This window comes from Lissotriton vulgaris, chromosome 3_1, assembly GCF_964263255.1.
Source record: "Lissotriton vulgaris chromosome 3_1, aLisVul1.2, whole genome shotgun sequence".
NCBI lineage: Eukaryota > Metazoa > Chordata > Amphibia > Caudata > Salamandridae > Lissotriton > Lissotriton vulgaris.
In genome coordinates this window covers 1,418,724,028-1,418,743,500 of record NC_141689.1, presented here as the reverse complement: position 1 = coordinate 1,418,743,500, position 19,473 = coordinate 1,418,724,028, and the positions used below count along the sequence as shown (strand labels likewise).

General features: G+C 43.2%; 1 protein-coding gene across 9 annotated transcripts in view; it reads right to left on the bottom strand.

Moving 5' to 3' along the window:
* Positions 1-19,473, bottom strand: part of PTPN13 (protein tyrosine phosphatase non-receptor type 13) — a 981,974-nt gene that overhangs the window by 36,434 nt on the left and 926,067 nt on the right. For all 9 annotated transcript variants that reach the window (XM_086961883.1, XM_086961888.1, XM_086961886.1 and 6 more), the window contains one exon: positions 14,855-14,952. In XM_086961883.1, the coding sequence (XP_086818009.1) occupies positions 14,855-14,952 (98 nt within the window). The remainder of the gene's footprint in view (positions 1-14,854; positions 14,953-19,473) is intronic.

Here is a 19,473-nt window from a genome sequence, read left to right as displayed (position 1 = left end):
TACATGGGAACGCTGTGTGTCGGAAAGCTTCTCAAAGTTATTGTTTCTGTATAGGTGGGAACATCATATCAGACAGGCTCGCAAAGAATTGGTCTACAAATTCAGGTGATAGTTCAACCAAATTTGATAGCGCTGTAACTTGGCAAGTGTGAGAATGATTGCTGTCATCGAAGGCAGGATCAGTAATGCTCACTGAACGTTGTACCTGGATGATGTTGCTTTTGTCACTCGCTCCACTGTTACCACTTGGTTGTAGCACAGGAGTCTCCACAAATGCCGTCATCAGGATTGGTAGCCGCTGGGGACAACACAATGCGTGAGCCGTTATTGGACTGAGCAAAGTATCGACGTCCATTGGTACTGCTGATGGAAGTGAAAGACAGATGTCCAACACGCATTCATCGCCGCAAAGCATACATCGTAGCACAGGTAAAATGCAATTTTGCCATACAGGTCTGAATGAAAGAAACCAGGTCATGTTTAGATCTCTCAGCCTGGCCAATCCGAGGACGTTAGTTATCCTGTCCCGGTAGCGCATTGCTAGGATTGTCTCTTCCATTCCCATGGGAGCTATGTCTGAGCTGAGGCTTGTCATAACGAAGTAGGAGGGTCAAAAATAAAATCCCTGCTACAAGTCCCAAAAATAATGGTATGCCGCCAAAAACAGAGTGCACAAAATTAGGAACGATTCCCAAAATTGCTTGAAAAGGCGTTAGCAGTCCCGTAAAGACTGTCTTGAATATGCCTGGGACGCTTGTGGCACTAGACATGTTAAGGAGTTGGCTTAGCATTTGTACGAAATGCACGGGGCAATTTGTTGATAAAAGTTCATGAACTTCAGTAGCTGTCCTTGCAACTAGAAGATCATATGTCTCTTTTGATGACGTTATAGGCACTGTTGTCTGTAAAAGTACAGATTTAACTTTGCTTAAAGTATCAATTCGTATAGAATAGAGATTCAGACGAGGCCAGATGGGAGTCACTGAGTCTGCAGCCCCACTCGGAAACAATGCTTGCATACAGCATTTGACCATGGATGTTACTTCTACTAGATAACTTTTCCCTGGCACGAGGCCACAACATCTGTGATCCGTTCTAAGAATGTAACTCCCGTTCGAAAGTTGCATAAAGAAGGGCTCTATCTGAGTTGCAGGTGTGACTAGCTGGTGGCATGAAAGGTTGTTAGAATTTCCATCACATGCTCCGTGTAAATTAATACCCTGACACAAAAGTATACCGCTTAGTGAATGTTTACAGTTATTACCACTAAGAAATACATTTTTGTCGCTGTCACTATAGCAAGAATGAGTGTATGGTAATTTCCATTCAGATTTTACATATCCTTTACCCAATTGTTCATACTGACCAGCAGGTATGTACTCAAGGCACTTTTTAAATCGGCAAGTTGTTATCGGAATTGTGATAATTCCGTGTATTATCCATTCAATGACAGGACTCTCTGACATTGTCAATGGTAATCTCTCGAGTTTTTCGATGCTCAGGATTGTATAGTCTGCTCCTTTCTGTGCCAAACTGATCTGTTTATCAGTAAGGTTAAAACTGGAAAATAATGACGGTGTGTTGATTAAACGCCAAGGCACATAACCTGAACGAAGATTTTGCAGCGTCCAGCCTAATTCTATAATAGAGCGTAATTGAGACTGGCCATGTTGTAACATAAGCAAATCTCTGTCTATCACATCAAAGGCAGAGGATACAATATTGTCCAACGAATATATTCTGGAAGACAGTCATTAACCCATTGTCTACTACAGAAAGTGATTTCTCCAAATTAATACGATCAATTTCTCGTATTTTTTCAGCAGTTTCAATTTGTTTGACTTTCCAAGCCTCGTTGTAAGCAGCATAGATACTGGTCGCTATGAAACGCTTTTGACGCTGTTTGCGTGGTCCAAGAATGAAATCGCGCAAATCAGCACCTTCTTTTAGTAAAGATAAGTGTTGCTTAATTTCAGCCAGTGTGGATGTTGTTAGCCATTCGAGGCAGAGTTTCCCTACACTGTATGTTGTTATAATCCCTGGATGTTGTCTCTGGGAATATCTTGAGTCTAATCTGGTCATTTTTAACCCCTGTGTTTTATTCAGGAATCTATCTTGACAGCTGTTTGTGTCAGTAGGCCAGATTAACCACTTTTTCCAATCAGGATGTGTTCTGTTCAAATTTAAAATTTGTGTTACGTCTAACTCAATATCTGCAGTTGCATTTTCAGGTATTGGCTTTGGTATAGATGGTGTTTTAAGGTCTTTGTTCTTAGCTAGGCCAAGACAAGATGTTTGGTGTATTGTGTCATTTAAAAACAACATTTGTTCTGGTATCATGCAGGTTCTAAATAGTGCTTCAATGCCTTGCACCTGCCAATCTTTTGTACCCCAGATTGTTTTCGTTTCAATATTATTTTTCCAATAATCAAAACCAAATGTCATCATTTTGTCATAAAATGCTTCTGAATATATCAATTTTGAATTTGTCAGCATTGTTTTCAATCCTGTTTTATCTAACAGTTTGTAATAAAATGTTTCTGCATTACTGGTGTTAAACCCTGAGAAGTATTTGAATTTCTAAAAAAATGCTTTAGAACTGCTTTTAGGTGGTGTAGAACAATGTTCCCATTGATTATACATAAAAACATTTCTAGGCTGTGCAGATTTGTGCAAGTAGTGATCCCCATAGTGGGTGTAACAGAATAACTGCTCATAACTAGATGAACCTTGTAAATAATCATGATCTGTGAATCTAGCTGACATTACTAAATCAGACATCATGTCATTAATACTGTTAAAGTCCCAATCATCAGAGAATGTACTAGGTGTCACAAAGTCACTTAAGGAAACCTTTAGTTGATGAGGATACTTCAGGATTTCGACCGGACCATAGATCTCATAGTCTGTTTTCTCCCATACAACCCCACCAGGTATTGGAATTGCTGTGACATTTACTGTTGACAGTTCTCTTTTCTTCACGTGGGATGATCTGTGTGGTTTCAGGACTAGGTTGATGTTCTGACTTGCTGTGTCCATTCAATTGTAATAAACTTTCCTAAAATTAAAACTAAAATTAGGCATAGTAGGAGTATGAATACCCCTGAGATAATCCAATGCTCAATCAACGGTGAATCCAGATATAATTCTTTGATTTGTTGAAGGAGTCCTGTTGTATTTTCTTTAGAATACTTTTTTGTTTCTGGCATCACTTCGGGGTCGCTTAAATCTTCAGAGAAGTTGTCGAAGTTGATGAAATAACCAGAGGCAGTTCTGTCAATTGATGGGGTTGTTCTTTCAATCTGTCTCTCGGTAGCACTTTCTGATGCCACATTAGTGTAGACTGGTGTTGTATCTTGACGAACTGTTTCAATCTGTGTTTCAAGAGGCACGAGTTCCATGGCATTATTGCATAGTCCTTCATTGTGCACTGCAGGCTGATCGAATGTGAAGAGTCTTTCAGTTTGAACCTCTTGGATTGTTGCAAGTTTGGGTATTCTGTTGTTTCTTGGGAGTCCACTGGGCCTACTGTTGATTATAGGCCACATGCTTGTGGTTTTACCAGATCGATAGACACGACTCTGTTCTCCTTTTTACCAGCAAGGGGCGGTAGCACAACTGATCTTGTTCTGGTGACTGCCAAGACAGGTACTGCTTTTCTGTAAGAAGGCCCAAATTCCTTCTTAACCGCGATCTTTTCTCTGACTAGATCCCCAATCTTTGGAATCCAGACAGGCCTTGCTGGGGCTGTTGCTGGTGGTGCCTCGTCAGTGGTAGGTGGCTGTTGCTTTAACTTTGTGTTGCTTAAGGATTTTCTTGTTTCGTTCAGTTCCTGTAAAACAGCCAAATGATCCTTTACATCAAAGTGCGTTGTTTCTTCTTGTACCACTGACATCTGACTATCGAGGTCCTGAACGCGCATTCTAATTCCGAACAATAGTTCGTATGGGCTGAAACCTTTTAGAGAATTTCTTGGCATGTTATTAAGACTAGTCTGGACACTTGTTAAATGTTTGACCCACCCAGCGCCTGAACCTAATACCTTCGCTGTTATAGATTGCTTTATGTCACGGTTTTTTCTTTCTACCACACTGTTCCCTTCGGGGTGCGACGGACAAGAATACCACAATCCAATTCCCATGCTGGCCATGGCCTCCTTATAGGCTCGAGAGCTGAAAGCAAGACCCTGGTCAGAATGGAACGTGGTACTTGCGTATGTGCCGATAAAGACTCGCAAATCTTTTATAACCGTTCTAGCGTCAGCCGAGCGCTGGGGGCCTCATTTTTTAAGTGCTTTTCGTCTTAATGGTGTACACTGGGACGCGCTTCTCTTCTTTGATTGCGCAGATAGACCGCCTTATGCTGTCTAGCAGGGATCCTGAAACTACACTGGCCTGTTCATTACTGTGATCTCTGTTGCAGTCTTCACAATTTTGAGCAAAACATTGGATATCTATACTCATTCCTGGCCACCAGTACTCTGATTGTAATTCTTTCAGAGAGGCTTTGATTGTTTGGTGTCTCAGACCCAATCCCATGTGTGCTTCCAGTAAGAGGAAGCCCCTCCTGCTCCTGTTTGGAATTACTCTATCCCCCACTCCAGGGATTCGAGCAAAAGGAACGGAGTTTGCATCGATTACGTATGCATAATTGAGTGGATAGTTTACGGGTAGTGCTGCACAGTCGCCTTTTATGGTCGTTTTTACTGCCAGCATGGTTTCCCCGTCTATGTATTTATCTGTACGCTTTTTTGTGGCTACGGAAGCCGGTTTAGTTGCTTCCGCGGTGGCTGTATTAGCCAATGAATTCCCTGCAACGTGAACGCCATCACGTTGAAGACTCTGTGCGTGAATCACGTGAGTCTTTTGTAGTTCTTTACTTAAAAGAGCTACCTCGTTCCAGAGCAGTTTATGCTTTATTGTGGCACCTGTGTCATCTTTGTAGTCGTTTACAATCCAACTCTGCAGTTTGTTATTGTAAGAGTTGACGCAAAAATGAGAATCGCACACGATAAGTGTCGGGAATTCACGTTCTGCATTTTCAAGCGCCATCTTTAAACATCTAATTTCAGTTCTCTGAGCCGAACAGTACTTTACTGATTCGGTTTTTGTTACTTTCGGTCTGATTTTACCGCACAGCCAACAACATTTAATGATCGCACATGCTGTATCGTAGGATTTTCTCTCTACGTTGAAATGCTGTACAGAGCTATCTGTATAGATTATACAGGCATATTGTGGGAGAGGCAGAATTTCGATTGGCAGAGGATATTCTTCTTCATACTCTAAATCATTCAGTTCTTCGTATTGTGGGGCGAAATAGTATTTCACGTCTTCCGCTCCTAGAGAATCTATGTACTGTATCCATTTCGGATCCAGTGACACTGTAGGCAGGTTTACTGGGCTGAATAGCGCTTCGAAGGCGGATTCCGCTGTGAGGATGTTAATCCTTTTGCCGTGTGCTAGTTCTCGTTCATTTGCTAATGCGATTTGCACTGCATTCACAGTTTTTTCTGTGACTGAATGTTTTTTCTGCTTGTGTGTACAAGTGAGATTTAATTGAAATTGGTACCTTTTCTCCCTCATTAGAGGTTAGGTATGTGAATCCGCATCTTCCTGGGATGATTCGGATTACAAGATCACGTGTGTTGTCACGTGTATCTAATTTTGTTTTTGCTAACATGTCTGTTTGCAGTGATCTCAAAATTTCTGTGTGTTTTTGAGTCCAATTTATTTGTTTAAAATCGGGTTTAATTAGTTCGTAGAGAGGTTTAACCCTCTCTGCGTAATTTAGGATGTAAGTTCTTCCGAAATTCAGAAAACCTAGTATTGATTGTAAATTCTTCAGCGTTTTTGGAGCTTGGAGTACAGCGCACTTCTCTAAGAAGTTGTCCGCTAGGCTTTTCCCTTCACTTGATAATTCGTACCCTAAAAACAGTACTGTCAGATGGGCAATTCGGGACTTTTTAAAGTTGAATTTGTAACCCTCTGCTGCGAACCCAAGTATAATGGTGTTCACTCTTTTCAAGTGAGTATCCAAGTTGTCGTCTGTGAGATAGATATCATCTACGTAAGATAATGCTTCATCATCATAGATTTGTAGTAACTCTGTTGCTCTAGCTGAGAATAATCCTGGGCTGTTCTTGAACCCCTGTGGGAGTCGACAGAATTTTTTCTGCGACCCAAATCCGGAGAAAGCGGTCAAATATCTGCTTTCTGGTGCAATGTTTTGACAAAAGAAACCATTAGATATGTCTAATGTCGTTTTATATTTTTTCCTAACTATATTATTCATTAGGGCTGCACTATGCGGGTTTTGTACTGCAAAAGTTTTACAACATGTATTAAGATGTCTGTAGTCCAAAACTAGACGATATGAATGGTCTGGCTTGGAGACAGGAAACAAAGGATTGTTCATTTGAGAGGTGCATGTTTCAATCACCCCCTGGTACTCAAGTTGATCTAAGATTTCCCTGACCTGTTTTTTAGCTTCTTGCTTTATGGGATACTGCCTTTGGGCAGTTGGTTCACTTTTTAGTTGGATTTTGTGAGGAGGAGAGTCCTCATCCCATCCTACATGATTTTTATACAATGCAGGTGCCTGGGCTACTGCCCATTTCCTTGCATATGTGTATTTTTTGTGAATCGGAATGTGATTCGAGAAGGCAGGCATAATTACTTCTTCGCCACGAGGGCACTCCCTGACAAACTCCGGGGGCCAATCTTTTTCAGCTAACAGAATATCATAGCCTTTTGAGAGCTTATCCCAAAATAGACCCTTAATGTTCCTAGTCTTATCACCCTCCATACGCAATGTTATTTCATATATTTTATGGGGCTCACTAAGTCTGGTGTCGGCAGTTTCAACCTGAATGTATTCATTCGTGTCCACTGTCTCCAGATGACTCATCAAGATCTTGCGTGCTATACTGATTTCTGCTGCACTGTCCAACATTGTCAATGCCCACTCCCCGTTTTTCAACTGTGTCCTCAGTATTCTCGGCATGGTTGATTACTCTAATACTGGCTACCTTCTTTTTCTGAAATTGAGATTTCTTATTTTGAGCAGGTTCCTTGTCTTTGGACTTGGTGTGCTCTCCTGGGTCTGACCGTCCTCTTCTTTCCGAATTCTGTGGAGAAGATCGAGAGGGACGTGTATCAATACTTTGATATCTATCAGGTGTTTTCAGATTATCCCTATTTCTAAGGTTATATCTTTTCTCAGAGGGCTCCCTCTGGGGAGACTGGCGTTCTCGAGTCGGAGTTCTTTCCCTCCGTCGAGGAGACCTTCCTCTGGACTGGAAAACTTTTTCCTTGGGAGTGGATTGTTTATTTCCATCCCAGCTCTTATTAGGAGTGTTTGAATTATTTTTAATAAATAATTTTTCAGGACTTTCGAGCAGTTGGGGCTTTACTGGTTTCCCACCCAAGCTGTCTCTACCTAATTCTTCATAGCATTTTTCTATGATTTTTGCAAGTTCAACAGGATCTTTTATATCTGTTTCCCTCACTTTCTGGCGAATCGCCACAGATGCTGCTTCTCCTTTTATGTTGGCTAATAATATAGCCGAGACCTGCTTGAAGTCTTTCAGTAATTTCATACCTAGATTTAAAGCGGGCTCTGGACCAAATTCATTTTGAATCTGTTTTAGCACTTCTGGTATTACCGCCATAGACGGAACACCGTGTGTTTTTGTATAAATGGAAGCAAAGACTGTACCCCAAGTGTCGCAGTCCTCCACGTGTGGTGCGATTCCCATAGGAAGGCAGATGGTCAAGATTCTGTGTTTCTCTATAGGGGTAGTATCAGGAAATACTGCCTCCATTTGAGTGATTTTCTGTGCTAACCAGAAAGGAATTTGTTCCCGTTTTACGGGTGTTTTACCAAGACATGATTGTATGTTCTGTGGTGTAATTTTATTTGTGTTCCCCTGGTGAGGGGTCAGCTGGTGTGAATTAACAGCTGGCTGGACTGTTGCAGTCCGCATTACATATTGGACTAATTGCCTATGTATTTTTATTAGTGTTTTGAGCTGTGCTAACAGCTCTTCCTTAGACATTCTTGTAATGTCAGGATGTGGTGTGTAGCTGGCTAGAACCGGCCACGTGGCTCCTGGTCTACCTAGAGGACCGAGCCTAGTTATGTGATCATTGTGTTTTAGGGCGCCATTAAACCAGAGCAGGTGCTTTTGAAATTTAAGTGGAATTTCAATCTCCTCGAAAGGAGCGTACTCTTCCGGAGGTTCCTCTATTTTATAATAGTGAAACTCTTTTGTTCTAGCGTTTGCCGCTGGAAAGTTTATCCATGAATAGAATACCTCTGTCTGCCGATACTCGTGAGCCTCTATCACGAAAATTACTGTACCACCGAGTGGTGTCAGTCCGTTCTCTATAAGTTTTAAAGTTATAGATTTTCTTAAGTGGACCGGGATGATAATAGCACCCGGTTCAGTAGTCTCGTCGGGACCCTGCTGAGTCGCATCTACTGCGGCCCCAGAGGTTCCGTTATTTTCTACCGACATTTTATAAATGCAAGGTTTGCAGAGTAGGTCTCCAAGGAGACAAAGATTAGGTGCACAATATTTTGGAACACTGTATCCTTCAACGTTGAATAAACCAGAGCTTTACATAGGAATCTCTTCCTACTAAGGTCGGGCGGATTTTAACCTTTCACCCACTCCAGACGTCTATTGGAGTATTTACGGGAGAAAGGGGTCTGTGTGAAATATGCACGACTGAGTTACTCTACTGTCTTGCGTTAGTTTATCGCCTTACCAAACGTTTGGGCGCCATGTAGTGTAGTTCCTAGTTTCCCACTAGGCCCTGCGCATTGGAATAACATAAACAGTAGTATCGACGTGGAACTGCGGATATTCCAGGCCTCCACTGACTATGCTAAACTTAATTGGGTTGTGTTACCAACTAGCTCAGAGGTCACTGGAAACTTTCTTCTCTGCATAGGAAGTGATCAGTTTCCTTGGCACAGACAAGAAGGGATTCAGTTTTCCAACAACCGTGCAACATGACAACTTTGCTCCTCAGATCAAGAGTCAATCTCTAGGGTCGTGTGAAACAATAGACCTGTATTTCACTCAGTCAGTCTAGTGCAGTTTACTTTCACGAGATGTAGAGAATAGAGAGACGGGCGTTTGTCAATAAAGGGTTAACATTTATTGAACAGTCTTTCTTCTCGTACAAGAGAAATGTATTGCCACAATTGCAAAACTTGTTATGATAAAAAGTACATACAGTAAGATAAGTATTGCGAAATAATACTGTAAAATCATTGATATGGTTTCTTAGCCATACAATGGTTAAAAGTAATAAAACATATATACAGTCATATATACAATAGGCTAAAATACTCAACTGGTGCTTCTAACTAAGCCTACCCCAGTGTGCCTGACCTAAGCCTAACACGTGAAAGGGGAGTAAGTAAGTAGCTTTAAGTTAAGTTGGTTTTGCCAAGGTTTGTTTCAAGAATTCCCATTTAAGGGTTTAGTCAGCACCATACCTCTGAATAGAATGATGGAGGTTTGGTATCTCCTTCAGGGGAAGCTCGATATCCCTGTCACCCGCGAGGGTAAACCGGAAACGCAGGAGCTGGATTTCTCTGCACGAGAAAGGCAGCGGCTCTTCTTCAGCGCGTCGAGAGGAGGAGGCGGGGGACAGCGTCCGCGGGCAGCTGGATCTGCTGGGCTCTTCGCAGAGGGACGTCTGTTCGGCTTCTAAGCGTACTGCACCATCGTTCGCGCTTTAGCAGCGATAATGGTATCAGTAGCTTCACCACCACAGGGACAGCAGGCTGCAGCGACAGAGTGCTACAGTGCTCGGCAACAGCAACGGTATGCACAACAGGGTGCACAACAGCTCTCGACCACTACTGCTTAAGGCAACGTTGGTAGTATTTATACCTGACAGGTGCCGGGTTTGACGCAAGTTTGCTGGACATAAGACGTCAATTAAAGATATCACTAGGAAGTGATAGCTATCAGTTGCTCGTTAGAGTTCTATTACTAATCAAAACATAGCAAGGGGGATTTCCCAGTTTGCTGAGTTTTTATCTTGTTGAAGAACTCGGAGTGTTAATCTAGGAATATCAGATAGTGACTTCTGCTCTGTCATTGCACTAATTGGTCGCAAAGGAAGTGGCAGAGAGAGATATCCTTGAACGTGGCTCTGTTCGTGTGAGGTCAGAGATGACTTTCTGAATATCGCACTTGAACGGTTATGCCAATATAGTGAATAAAATGGATTTATAGCCGAATAGGGGCATAAGGTCACAGTATCGATCAGGACCCTAGATAAACACGCAACAAAACAACTTTGTTAACAAATCAGTTTTTCAGGACAACAATCAGAAAACCACTCCATTCCCCTTTCGCCACAATCATCAGCTACGGAGGTATTGTACCCCAGTCACCATCCTCAAAGATGGAGATTCGATGAACTGCTTTTTTTGTGGACCTTCTTCCTATATTATTCCATGAGCCATATGATCTTCTACAAGTACTGATCAAAATCCAAAGGCACACATGCTGTAGACACTTTAAAGGTTTTGGGTTAACACATTGTTGTTAACATCCCTGGGAGTAGAACTCAATTGACTACTAAAAATAATGCTTTTAGACCACAGACTGGAAGAGAAGTGATGGTAATTCATACTATGGAGACATCTCATGATGTTCACACAGTAAAAAAATCACTAGTGAGTGTTACATTTGATTTATGTTAGGAAGTTTTAACTTAAAATTACAGGCAGGAGTAAAAGAACTATAGATTTAATGCATTAATCAATGCAAACTTTTCCTTACATGTATAAACAATAAGAATCCACCTGTAAATAGAGAGGGTTCCCTACTGTGGTGGGGAGCACCCAGTGTTTGTAAAATACCCCTTACACACCAAAAGGACCCTTGGTGTCATGCTTCATCATTGGGGTCTTCGCACCCCTCTACGGGATGCGGCGTGCTACTACCTACGACGACGCGGGAGCACTTACTTAGATGGCTATGTGTGGTGCGTGTGAGGGTTTCAAAATTATGTGCGTGAGTGGTGAGGTTATAAAGTGAGTGATGATTAAAAAGGACCTGGCTCATGGGGTAGACAACATTTTTTTTAATGGGCCCCCGGGCTGGTACTGTTAAAAAGGTGAAAATGGAGGTGTTTATGCAATGCAATGTGCATCACCTCCTGTGGGTGTAAACATGTTTCGGAGTCGGAACTCCTTCTCCAGGACAGAGTACACAAATCCCCACCTTACTCACGTTTCTCTACTTAAAATCCTGTTTATTAACAAAAAGTGCAATGTGGTGCAGGCTATAATGTACCTACAAAATATATGCCGATTGTGTCTGCTATTTGCAAAACCTGAAAAAGGAAGGGGAGAAAAGTATTCTGGTAATCCACTCCTTATCATTTGTGAGGTACAGTGACCTATGGAAAAAATATATATATATAATTATATATAGTGTGGGCTCCGTTCACTAGACACATGATGTCATTCTACTTGTAATGTCATGCCTTGTGAAAAAAGAAAACGGACAAGACATACATACATATAACATAAAACACACGCTCTACTTGGTAAAATTACTTCTCCTCCTGTGACATATTCGTAAATGGAGGGTAAAAAGATAGCACATTTAAACGACTATTTGTTTTAGTCATCAAAGGTGCCTAATGAGCCTCTGTATGTAGGGGACTGTCGTGCCGATTCGCTACCTGTAAATAATACAGAGCTTCAGCGTTCGTTTTACTTACATATTTGTAGGTTGGCCTCAGTTTAGTATATTAACTCCGTACTCACGATTCCTAGGAGAGATTTGCTCCTTCCTGCCCCGTACACGGCTCCGCTGTGAGTGCGGTGTCTGAATGGGCCTTTCCTTTTTATGGCTAGTAGCGTTGTTAATTAAGCATCAATTAGGGTTAAGTGACCGGATGTGCCCATGTTTGGGTAATCCGGTTGTTCAGCTTCCTTTGCTGCCCTGACGCGTTGTTGTTGCGCCCGCGTATGCCTGTGACACTGCCATGTCTAGTGAGCATGCGCCCGGGCGGAATGTGTCCTCATTTGCGCGCACGCACGCCGTGTGATCACGTGTAATGGCTCACTTTGCACAACCTTCCTTGCATAGATTTAGAAAGGGAGGGGTCAGGAGTCCGGTGTTTTTTGCAGATGCGGGTTGCAAATTGTACGTGCTTAGTTTGTTTAGCATTTAAATGTGAATGGAGATAATAACGAAGAAGGTTTTCTTATTCCATCTATGATGTTTACACAAAATACACAGATTACCGTCTGTGATGTTAACACAAGGTACACAGATTATTCAGATTTGCCACATAAACCAAAAGGTTCTGAGCTTACAATAAAGGCAAATTTGCTTTGGGAACCTAGCTGCCAAATGTATGCGCCTAATTTGTTTGGTATACACGTGTGGGTGGAGTTGTTAATAATCAGACCGAAGAGACTGCCACTACAACTCAGAAAATTATACGGGTGCACAAATTAACAAGAATTGGCTATTAGACAAACGGTTCTACTCTTTTGCCTACAGGTGAATGTGCATTTATCGTCCTACTAGGGCCCTATGAGAGGCTGTGGAAAGCTATCAAGATGGCAAAGTATCCTATTGGTATTGTCATGACCGAGTGGGCGGATTACTTTCCAGGCAGCTCATCCATTCAGTTGGCCCCATGGTATCTCATCATTGAGGCCTGAGATGTGGGTACCCAGACGGAACACCCAACGTTGTTCTTTTTCAAACAGGCCTGTTTCTGTCTGTAGTTGCTCTATCACAGTCCACAAGAGGTCATTTACACAGTGTTGTGCCTCCAGAAAATGGGTAGCCATCTTGATAGTGCTTTTCTTGCACCTCACGTTGCTTTTGTGTTCACTTATTCGTACTTTCACTGCTCTGGTAGTCATACCTATGTATTCGAGGCCACATGAACAAATAATCATATAGACCACATGCTTACTGTTGCAGTTTGTCAGTTTCCATTGGTCCCATTGGGTTCCATTACTGAATGTAAATTGTTTACTTTTCTTAGTGAGGTGACAGCTGCTACAGTTACCACATGGAAAATGCCCTTGTATACCATGAAAAGCAAGTGGCAGTTGTTGGTTCTGGTTGGGACGAGTGTGAACTAAAATATCCTTGAGATTCCTACCTCGTCTGTGTGCGAACAAGGGTTTCTCAAGGGTCAATTCTCTGCATGTCAGGATGCTCCAATGCTTATTGACGATTTTAGAAACCGCATTTGAGTGTGTGCTATACGTGGTTACACAAATGGGTCTTTTCTGTTCCGTATCAGTCAGTGTTTTGTCTTCCAGAAGGGCTTCTCTGTTGTTATTACGGGCTCTTTTCATAGCCGAATATAATGATCCTGTCAGGGTACTGTTTTTTCTGTAATTTAGCTTTTAGGTCTGATAACTGTGATTTGTACATTGCTACATCTGTACAATTTCTCCGCAGGCGTAGGAATTGGCCATATGGGAGGTTTTCCCGGAGGTGTCGGGGGAGGAAACTGTCAAACCTTAGGAAGCAGTTCCTGGCAGTTGGCTTGAAATGTGTAGCTCTTTTCAACACACCTCCCTCCTGGTAAATATTCAAGTCTAGGAAAACCAGGGATTCTTTTGACAGTGTGTTGGTAAATTTTAGGTAAGTATTTTGGGTATTGAGCCATTCCATGAAGTTAGCTACTGACAGTAAATCTCCTTGCCAGATGAAGAAAACGCCATCTATGTACCTTTTCCAGGTGAGGATGTGGTCTCTGAAAGGGTTGTTTGCATTAAGGATTTTGTGGGTCTCCAAGTGGTGAACATACAACCCAGCAAGGCTAGGAGCAGAAGTACTGCCCATGCTGGTCCCATGGCTTTGGAGATAGATGGTGGTGTTATATTCAAAGAAGTTTTTTGTGAGTGCTAGTGAAATACATTCTAGTACTACTGCTCTTCCAGGATGGAACCGATGCCTGACACAATCCGTCTACCTGGCAGCTTCTCCAGGTTCTTATGTATTTTTGGAGTACTGTAGAAGTATGGGATCTTAGGTGTTTTTTGGATTAAAAAGTTTCGAGTTAAGCGTGCTCAGCTCACTCATCACTGCTTTCTCAAAGGCAAGGATCTCTATTGGTAGCATTGCGTCAGGCGGGGTGAAAGAGGATTTTGGTCTCAGTCCTGTGTCTGTAGTAACAGGGGCTTCCTGGTCTTTAAAAAAGACCTGTAGTTTTATTTTGCGAACAAAGCCTTGCATTTCTGCATGCAGTTTAAATCTATCGAGTTTGTTAGTTGGAACAAACCCTAGACCCTTGTTAAGCACTGACCTCCGGTTTTCCGTCAGCTCCCATGGAGAGATGTTTATTACTAGGTCCTTACAGACAGTGATTTATTGCCTCCATTGATTAAAAGAAGGTGAAGGTGCCCCAGATGAAGGACAAAAAACTGAAATTGTGTAAGAAAAATCCACTGCTGCACCACCCACCCCTGTTGTACATTATTTTAGCCTTTAGTTTTAATGTAAGCATTTGGCACTGTAGTGAAGATACTCTTCAAACATTTAAAGGCATTAGGTGCCTAGAGATTTGCCTTGAGGCAAAAAATCAGGAATGCACATTGGCACATGGTGAATTTGTAGGTACAGGCCATAGGCAATAATGTTTTAGCAAGGGTAAATTATTTTTGAGCCTCAACGCAGTCTTAAAATTATCAAACATGTAGAACGTCTACGGGCAGAAAAGACTGTAGGAGAATGTTGCTGTTTTACCACTGTGCATCTCAAGAGCAACTGTACATGTGCACTTTTAAAACCAGAGGTTTTTTTTTTATCTGTGGCTTCTTAAGGCAGTAAACTTACCTTCATAGACTTGGGTATCTGATGTGGTAGGTAGATGTTCACATTCCGAAGTATTTTCATCTTCACCTTGTTTCCCTATAAGGGGAGATGGAGGTAACCTGTGAAAAAAGCACACAATTAATTTGTGAAAAAACACATCCTTTAAGTTTGAGGTTTGCCCCTTAAGTTTTCTTTATGGAAATAGTGTATGCATAATCCACGTAGGAGGGATGCTAGAGTCACTGCAGGCAGTATATAAGGAGGGTGCAATTAGATTTTCTAATTCAATTACTTTATTCAGCAAGAAACTGTACATTTTTTTAACTCAAAGATTGAGGTTTATTGCATTTATGATTATATATTCAGGCTGATGTTTCCTAGCTTCCCAGGTTACAGAGGATTGCCACAATTTCAAGAAAAGGTTTGCTTGAATGTTTAAATGGAGGAGTGCGGTATCAGTAAAAATTTTGTCATGTTGTACCCCACGGTCACAGGATGCACGCAAGGCACATATTGACTCTAAGAAGGAGTGATCTTGCAAATGCTCCAGATTAGTGCAGAGCACTAAAGAACAAGTTACTTACCTTCGGTAACGCTTTTTCTGGTAGATACAGTATCTGCCTGTGGATTCCTCACCTTGTGAATATCCCCTTGCATCAGCAACATTCGGAAATTCTTTTCTTAGCCTCGCGCCGACGTGGACTTGGACGTCATAGAGATACGGCATCGCGCGCGACTCCGCTGACGTCACCGAAGCCCATAATAGGCCCACGCTGGCGTGATGACATCAGTTCCCTTTTATCCGCGTCGTCGACGCTAACGGTTTCAGGAATCTCAGTAGCTTTCTAGTGACTTAGTTGCTATTTTAGTCCACACAATCTCTTAGAAAGTATCAGTCTGCATTTTCTACAGTGAAGTCCAAAAGAGTACTTTAAATATATTCCTTCAGTATTCTGATGATATTTATGATGAGTGAGGAAGTTGGTTATTAATTTGGGAGGGCTGGTGGGTAAATCTACCAACTCAATAAAACAAAATCTTGGTAGGTCACAATACAGATCACCTAGAAACATATGATCAAGCCCTGGTGGCTATGGCTCAAACAGCAAGCTTTTACCCAGAGAAACAAGCAATATTTTTGACCAGTGGCACACAACATTAAAGACCAGAAAAATATGAAGTCATAATAAAATTCCCAAATCATTTTAGAAAAATCACGTACTATGCAATTAGCAGGATGTCACATAAATGGTTAAAACTGTTTAAGAAAGCCAAGACATAAGAATTTTGAAAGCTTTCAGACAAAAAGCAGCACCCAGAAACAATAATGTACTAATTCACTGTTCACGTAAAATCGGGACCTCGGTGCGCTTTCAGTTCAACTGCGATGAAATGAGGGTCAAGTAAGGCTTTGCTGGCATCACTGGTTAAACGTTTTACCCTGGGACCTTGTGACTTTTTGGTTCTCTGTTTCTTCAACGGAAGAAAGTTCGGATATTGGAAAGGCTGTCACCGAGCTCCCACCGAATCCTTCAGTGTAGGTATATAAAGCAAACACAAGGAGATGATGGACGGAGCACTGAAACTTTTCAGACACTCCTCCCCAGTCACAGATCTGGGTTGAATCTATCATCCGTCTTTAGCTCAGTTCGCCACCCTCGTTCAGACCCAGCCATGCGCAAATCAGTCTTGGACCCTGTTCCTCATGGGAACAGTCCAGGCCGAATTGCCAAGCCAGTCTTCCCTGGACCAGAGACAAGCATCCTGGTACCGGTTTTCCGGTAACACCCCTCATCAGCCAGGCCAGTTTGAATCCAGTGGCAAAGTGAGCAAAAGACCCATATCTGGGCATACCCTGCCAACTTAGGGCAAACAAAGCAAACCGAAGGAGATGATGGATGGAGCACTGAAACTTTTCACTCACCCCCAGTCAAGAGATCTGGGTTGAATCCATCATTCTTTTGCTCATCATGCTATCCCAGTTGAGACCCAGCCATATGCAATTCAGTCTTGACCCGGTTTCTCATGGGAATAGTTCTGCCCGAACTTGCAAGCCAGGTCCTCCCTGGGCCAGAAACAAGCATCCTGGGACCGGTTTCAGGGCATAACCCCATATTAGCCAGGCTACCTTGAATCCGGTGGTGCAGTGAGCCCGGGACCCACGTCCAGAGCATTGATTTGAAAGGGATACACATCAGAAAAGTGAGGACTAAATTCAAGCCCCACTGTGTCATTTCACAGGGTGTTGGTGAAAACACATGCTGCAAACATGTCATAAAACGCATCACAACCAGCGATTTGAACAAGGATGGTTGGTCTGACAAACGTAAAATAGGCTGAAAGAGAGAACAGGTAACTATCAGCTGTAATGACAGCAAGGCCATGCAGGGCCAAAACAAAGAAAACAACAACAAATCCAACAGTTTTGCTTGCAATGGGGCAAACGTTTGGGCACCACACCAAGCCACCAACTTGCCCCAAGCACCCTGCATATACAGATTTTTTGGAAGGATGGCTGGGATGAAAGAATGACCTCACGAGAGAGATCAAAAGAACTTAAGTGCCGCCGCTCAGTTGCTACACATGGAGGAGGAGATTGTGCAGGCTCAGGTGTAAGACTTGACATGCTTCTCCAACAGACAATCCTCCTGCAGTTGAAGCTGGAACTGAGGGCAGGTGCTCATGAAAAGATGATCTGGGTTCCAGACTTTCCTGGCCCAATCTGGTGCCACTAGGATGAATTAGGGCCCAGTCATTCCTAATCTTTTTCAGAACTCCAGGCAGGAGAGGTAGTGGGTGTAAGGCATTCAGAAGTCCTAAGCTTCACTCGAGAGAGATCAAGAAAGAGAGAGAGAGAGAGAGAGAGAGAGAGATGAACAAGTTACTTACCTTCAGTAACACTTTTTCTGGTATATACAGTATCTGCCTGTGGATTCCTCACCTTGTGAATATCCCCCTGCGTCAGCAACGTTCGGAAAACTCTTTTGTAGCACGCCGGCGTGGACAACGCCAAAGGAGCACGGCATCTCGCGCAACTCCGGCTGACATCACCGACTCCTTATTAGGCCTAATACGGCGTGATGACATCAGTTCCGCCCTTTTTTTTTTTTTTTTTTGGAAAACCTTTATTTACCGAAAAAGTACACCGCTATTCAGCCATACATCCCGGAGGCCAGGCAGCATTATATCAATACTCGGAATCGTGCACAAAACATTACACAGAAATGATCAGGTTTAATTTTCAAGTGAAATATCAAGAAACAATAAATAAACCAAGTACCTAAAGAGAAGAGGGAAAAGAAGAGAGGCGAGACAAAGAAGGAACAAGAAAGAAGAAACTAGGCTGAGGGCAGGCAACGTATTCTGGGCACATAGCGCGGGGAGTAATCGGGGGTTACACACCCTATCATTCAAACAACCTAATGAGTGACAACATTACAGATGGGGAGTAATAGAACAGGATGACAAGTTTGGAACCACGGGAAGGGGGCTCTACGGAGACAGACGGACTTTGGGCGTTGCCACCTCGGGGGGTGCACAGATGTCTCCTCTATATGAATTCCACGCTCCCCACACTGACCCCCACATCCTGGGCCTGCCCCGGGCCACATATACAGTTTTCTCACGGAGCATACACCAATCCATGTTGGTTTTCCACAGTCCGATCGTGGGGGGAGTAGGCGTACCCCACCTCTGGGCAATGTCTCTCTTAGCTATCATATTGCCCAGGGTGACCCAGCGGGTCTGGGCCACATTGTAATCATTCGGGCCCCAGATGTTGAGAAGGCAGCGCCGGGCCTCCGCCGGTAAAGTCACACCAGTCACCTCTCCCATCACCTCATGCACCCGAGTCCAATACCGAGCCACCCCAGGACATTCCCAAATAATGTGCATGAAAGTCGCAAGCACTCCACATCCTCTCCGACACAATCCATCCTGCGAAAGCCCCATGTGTATGAGCCTAGAGCCCGTAACATAGACCCTATGGAGAATCTTCAGTTGAACGAGTCTAAGCCTTGCCGAGATGGGCACCTTCCTAGGGGAAGAAACCGCTGACTGCCATTCTTCATCATCCACCTCAATCCCATCGTTCACCCAAAGCTCTCTCACTTTCATCAGCAAGTCAGTCCGTACGTTGATGAGTTTCTTATAGGTCAGGGAGATGGCACTATCTGGCATATGACCGTCCAGCACTCTATCCTCCAGTGGAGACGATTCAGGCACTGCCTCCCCAACCGTTATACAGGACGAGAGAGCGTGGCGGGGTTGTGCACACCGGAAGTATTCCGATGCGCCCAATTGGAACTCGGCCTGTAGTGCTTCAAAGGACTTCACCACCCCTCTGGCCATAACGTCCCCCACCTTCGATATTCCAATGACATCCCACCTGTCGAACCCCTTGGTGCGCCACAGTTTCCCCAACAGGTCGGAGTCATAAAGCGGAGTGGCCATGGTAAGTTTGCCCTGCCAGCCCAGAGTTTTGGTCACCGCCCTCCACAGTCGTACCGCCGTCTTGGTAGGCCCCGTCAACTTCCGATCCAGAGACCTAGAATACAACGCCCTATAGTAGTTCCCATCATTCATAAGCCACCGGTCCATGGCATAGCCAGGACTAACTGCCGGGCCATAGAGCCCGTGAT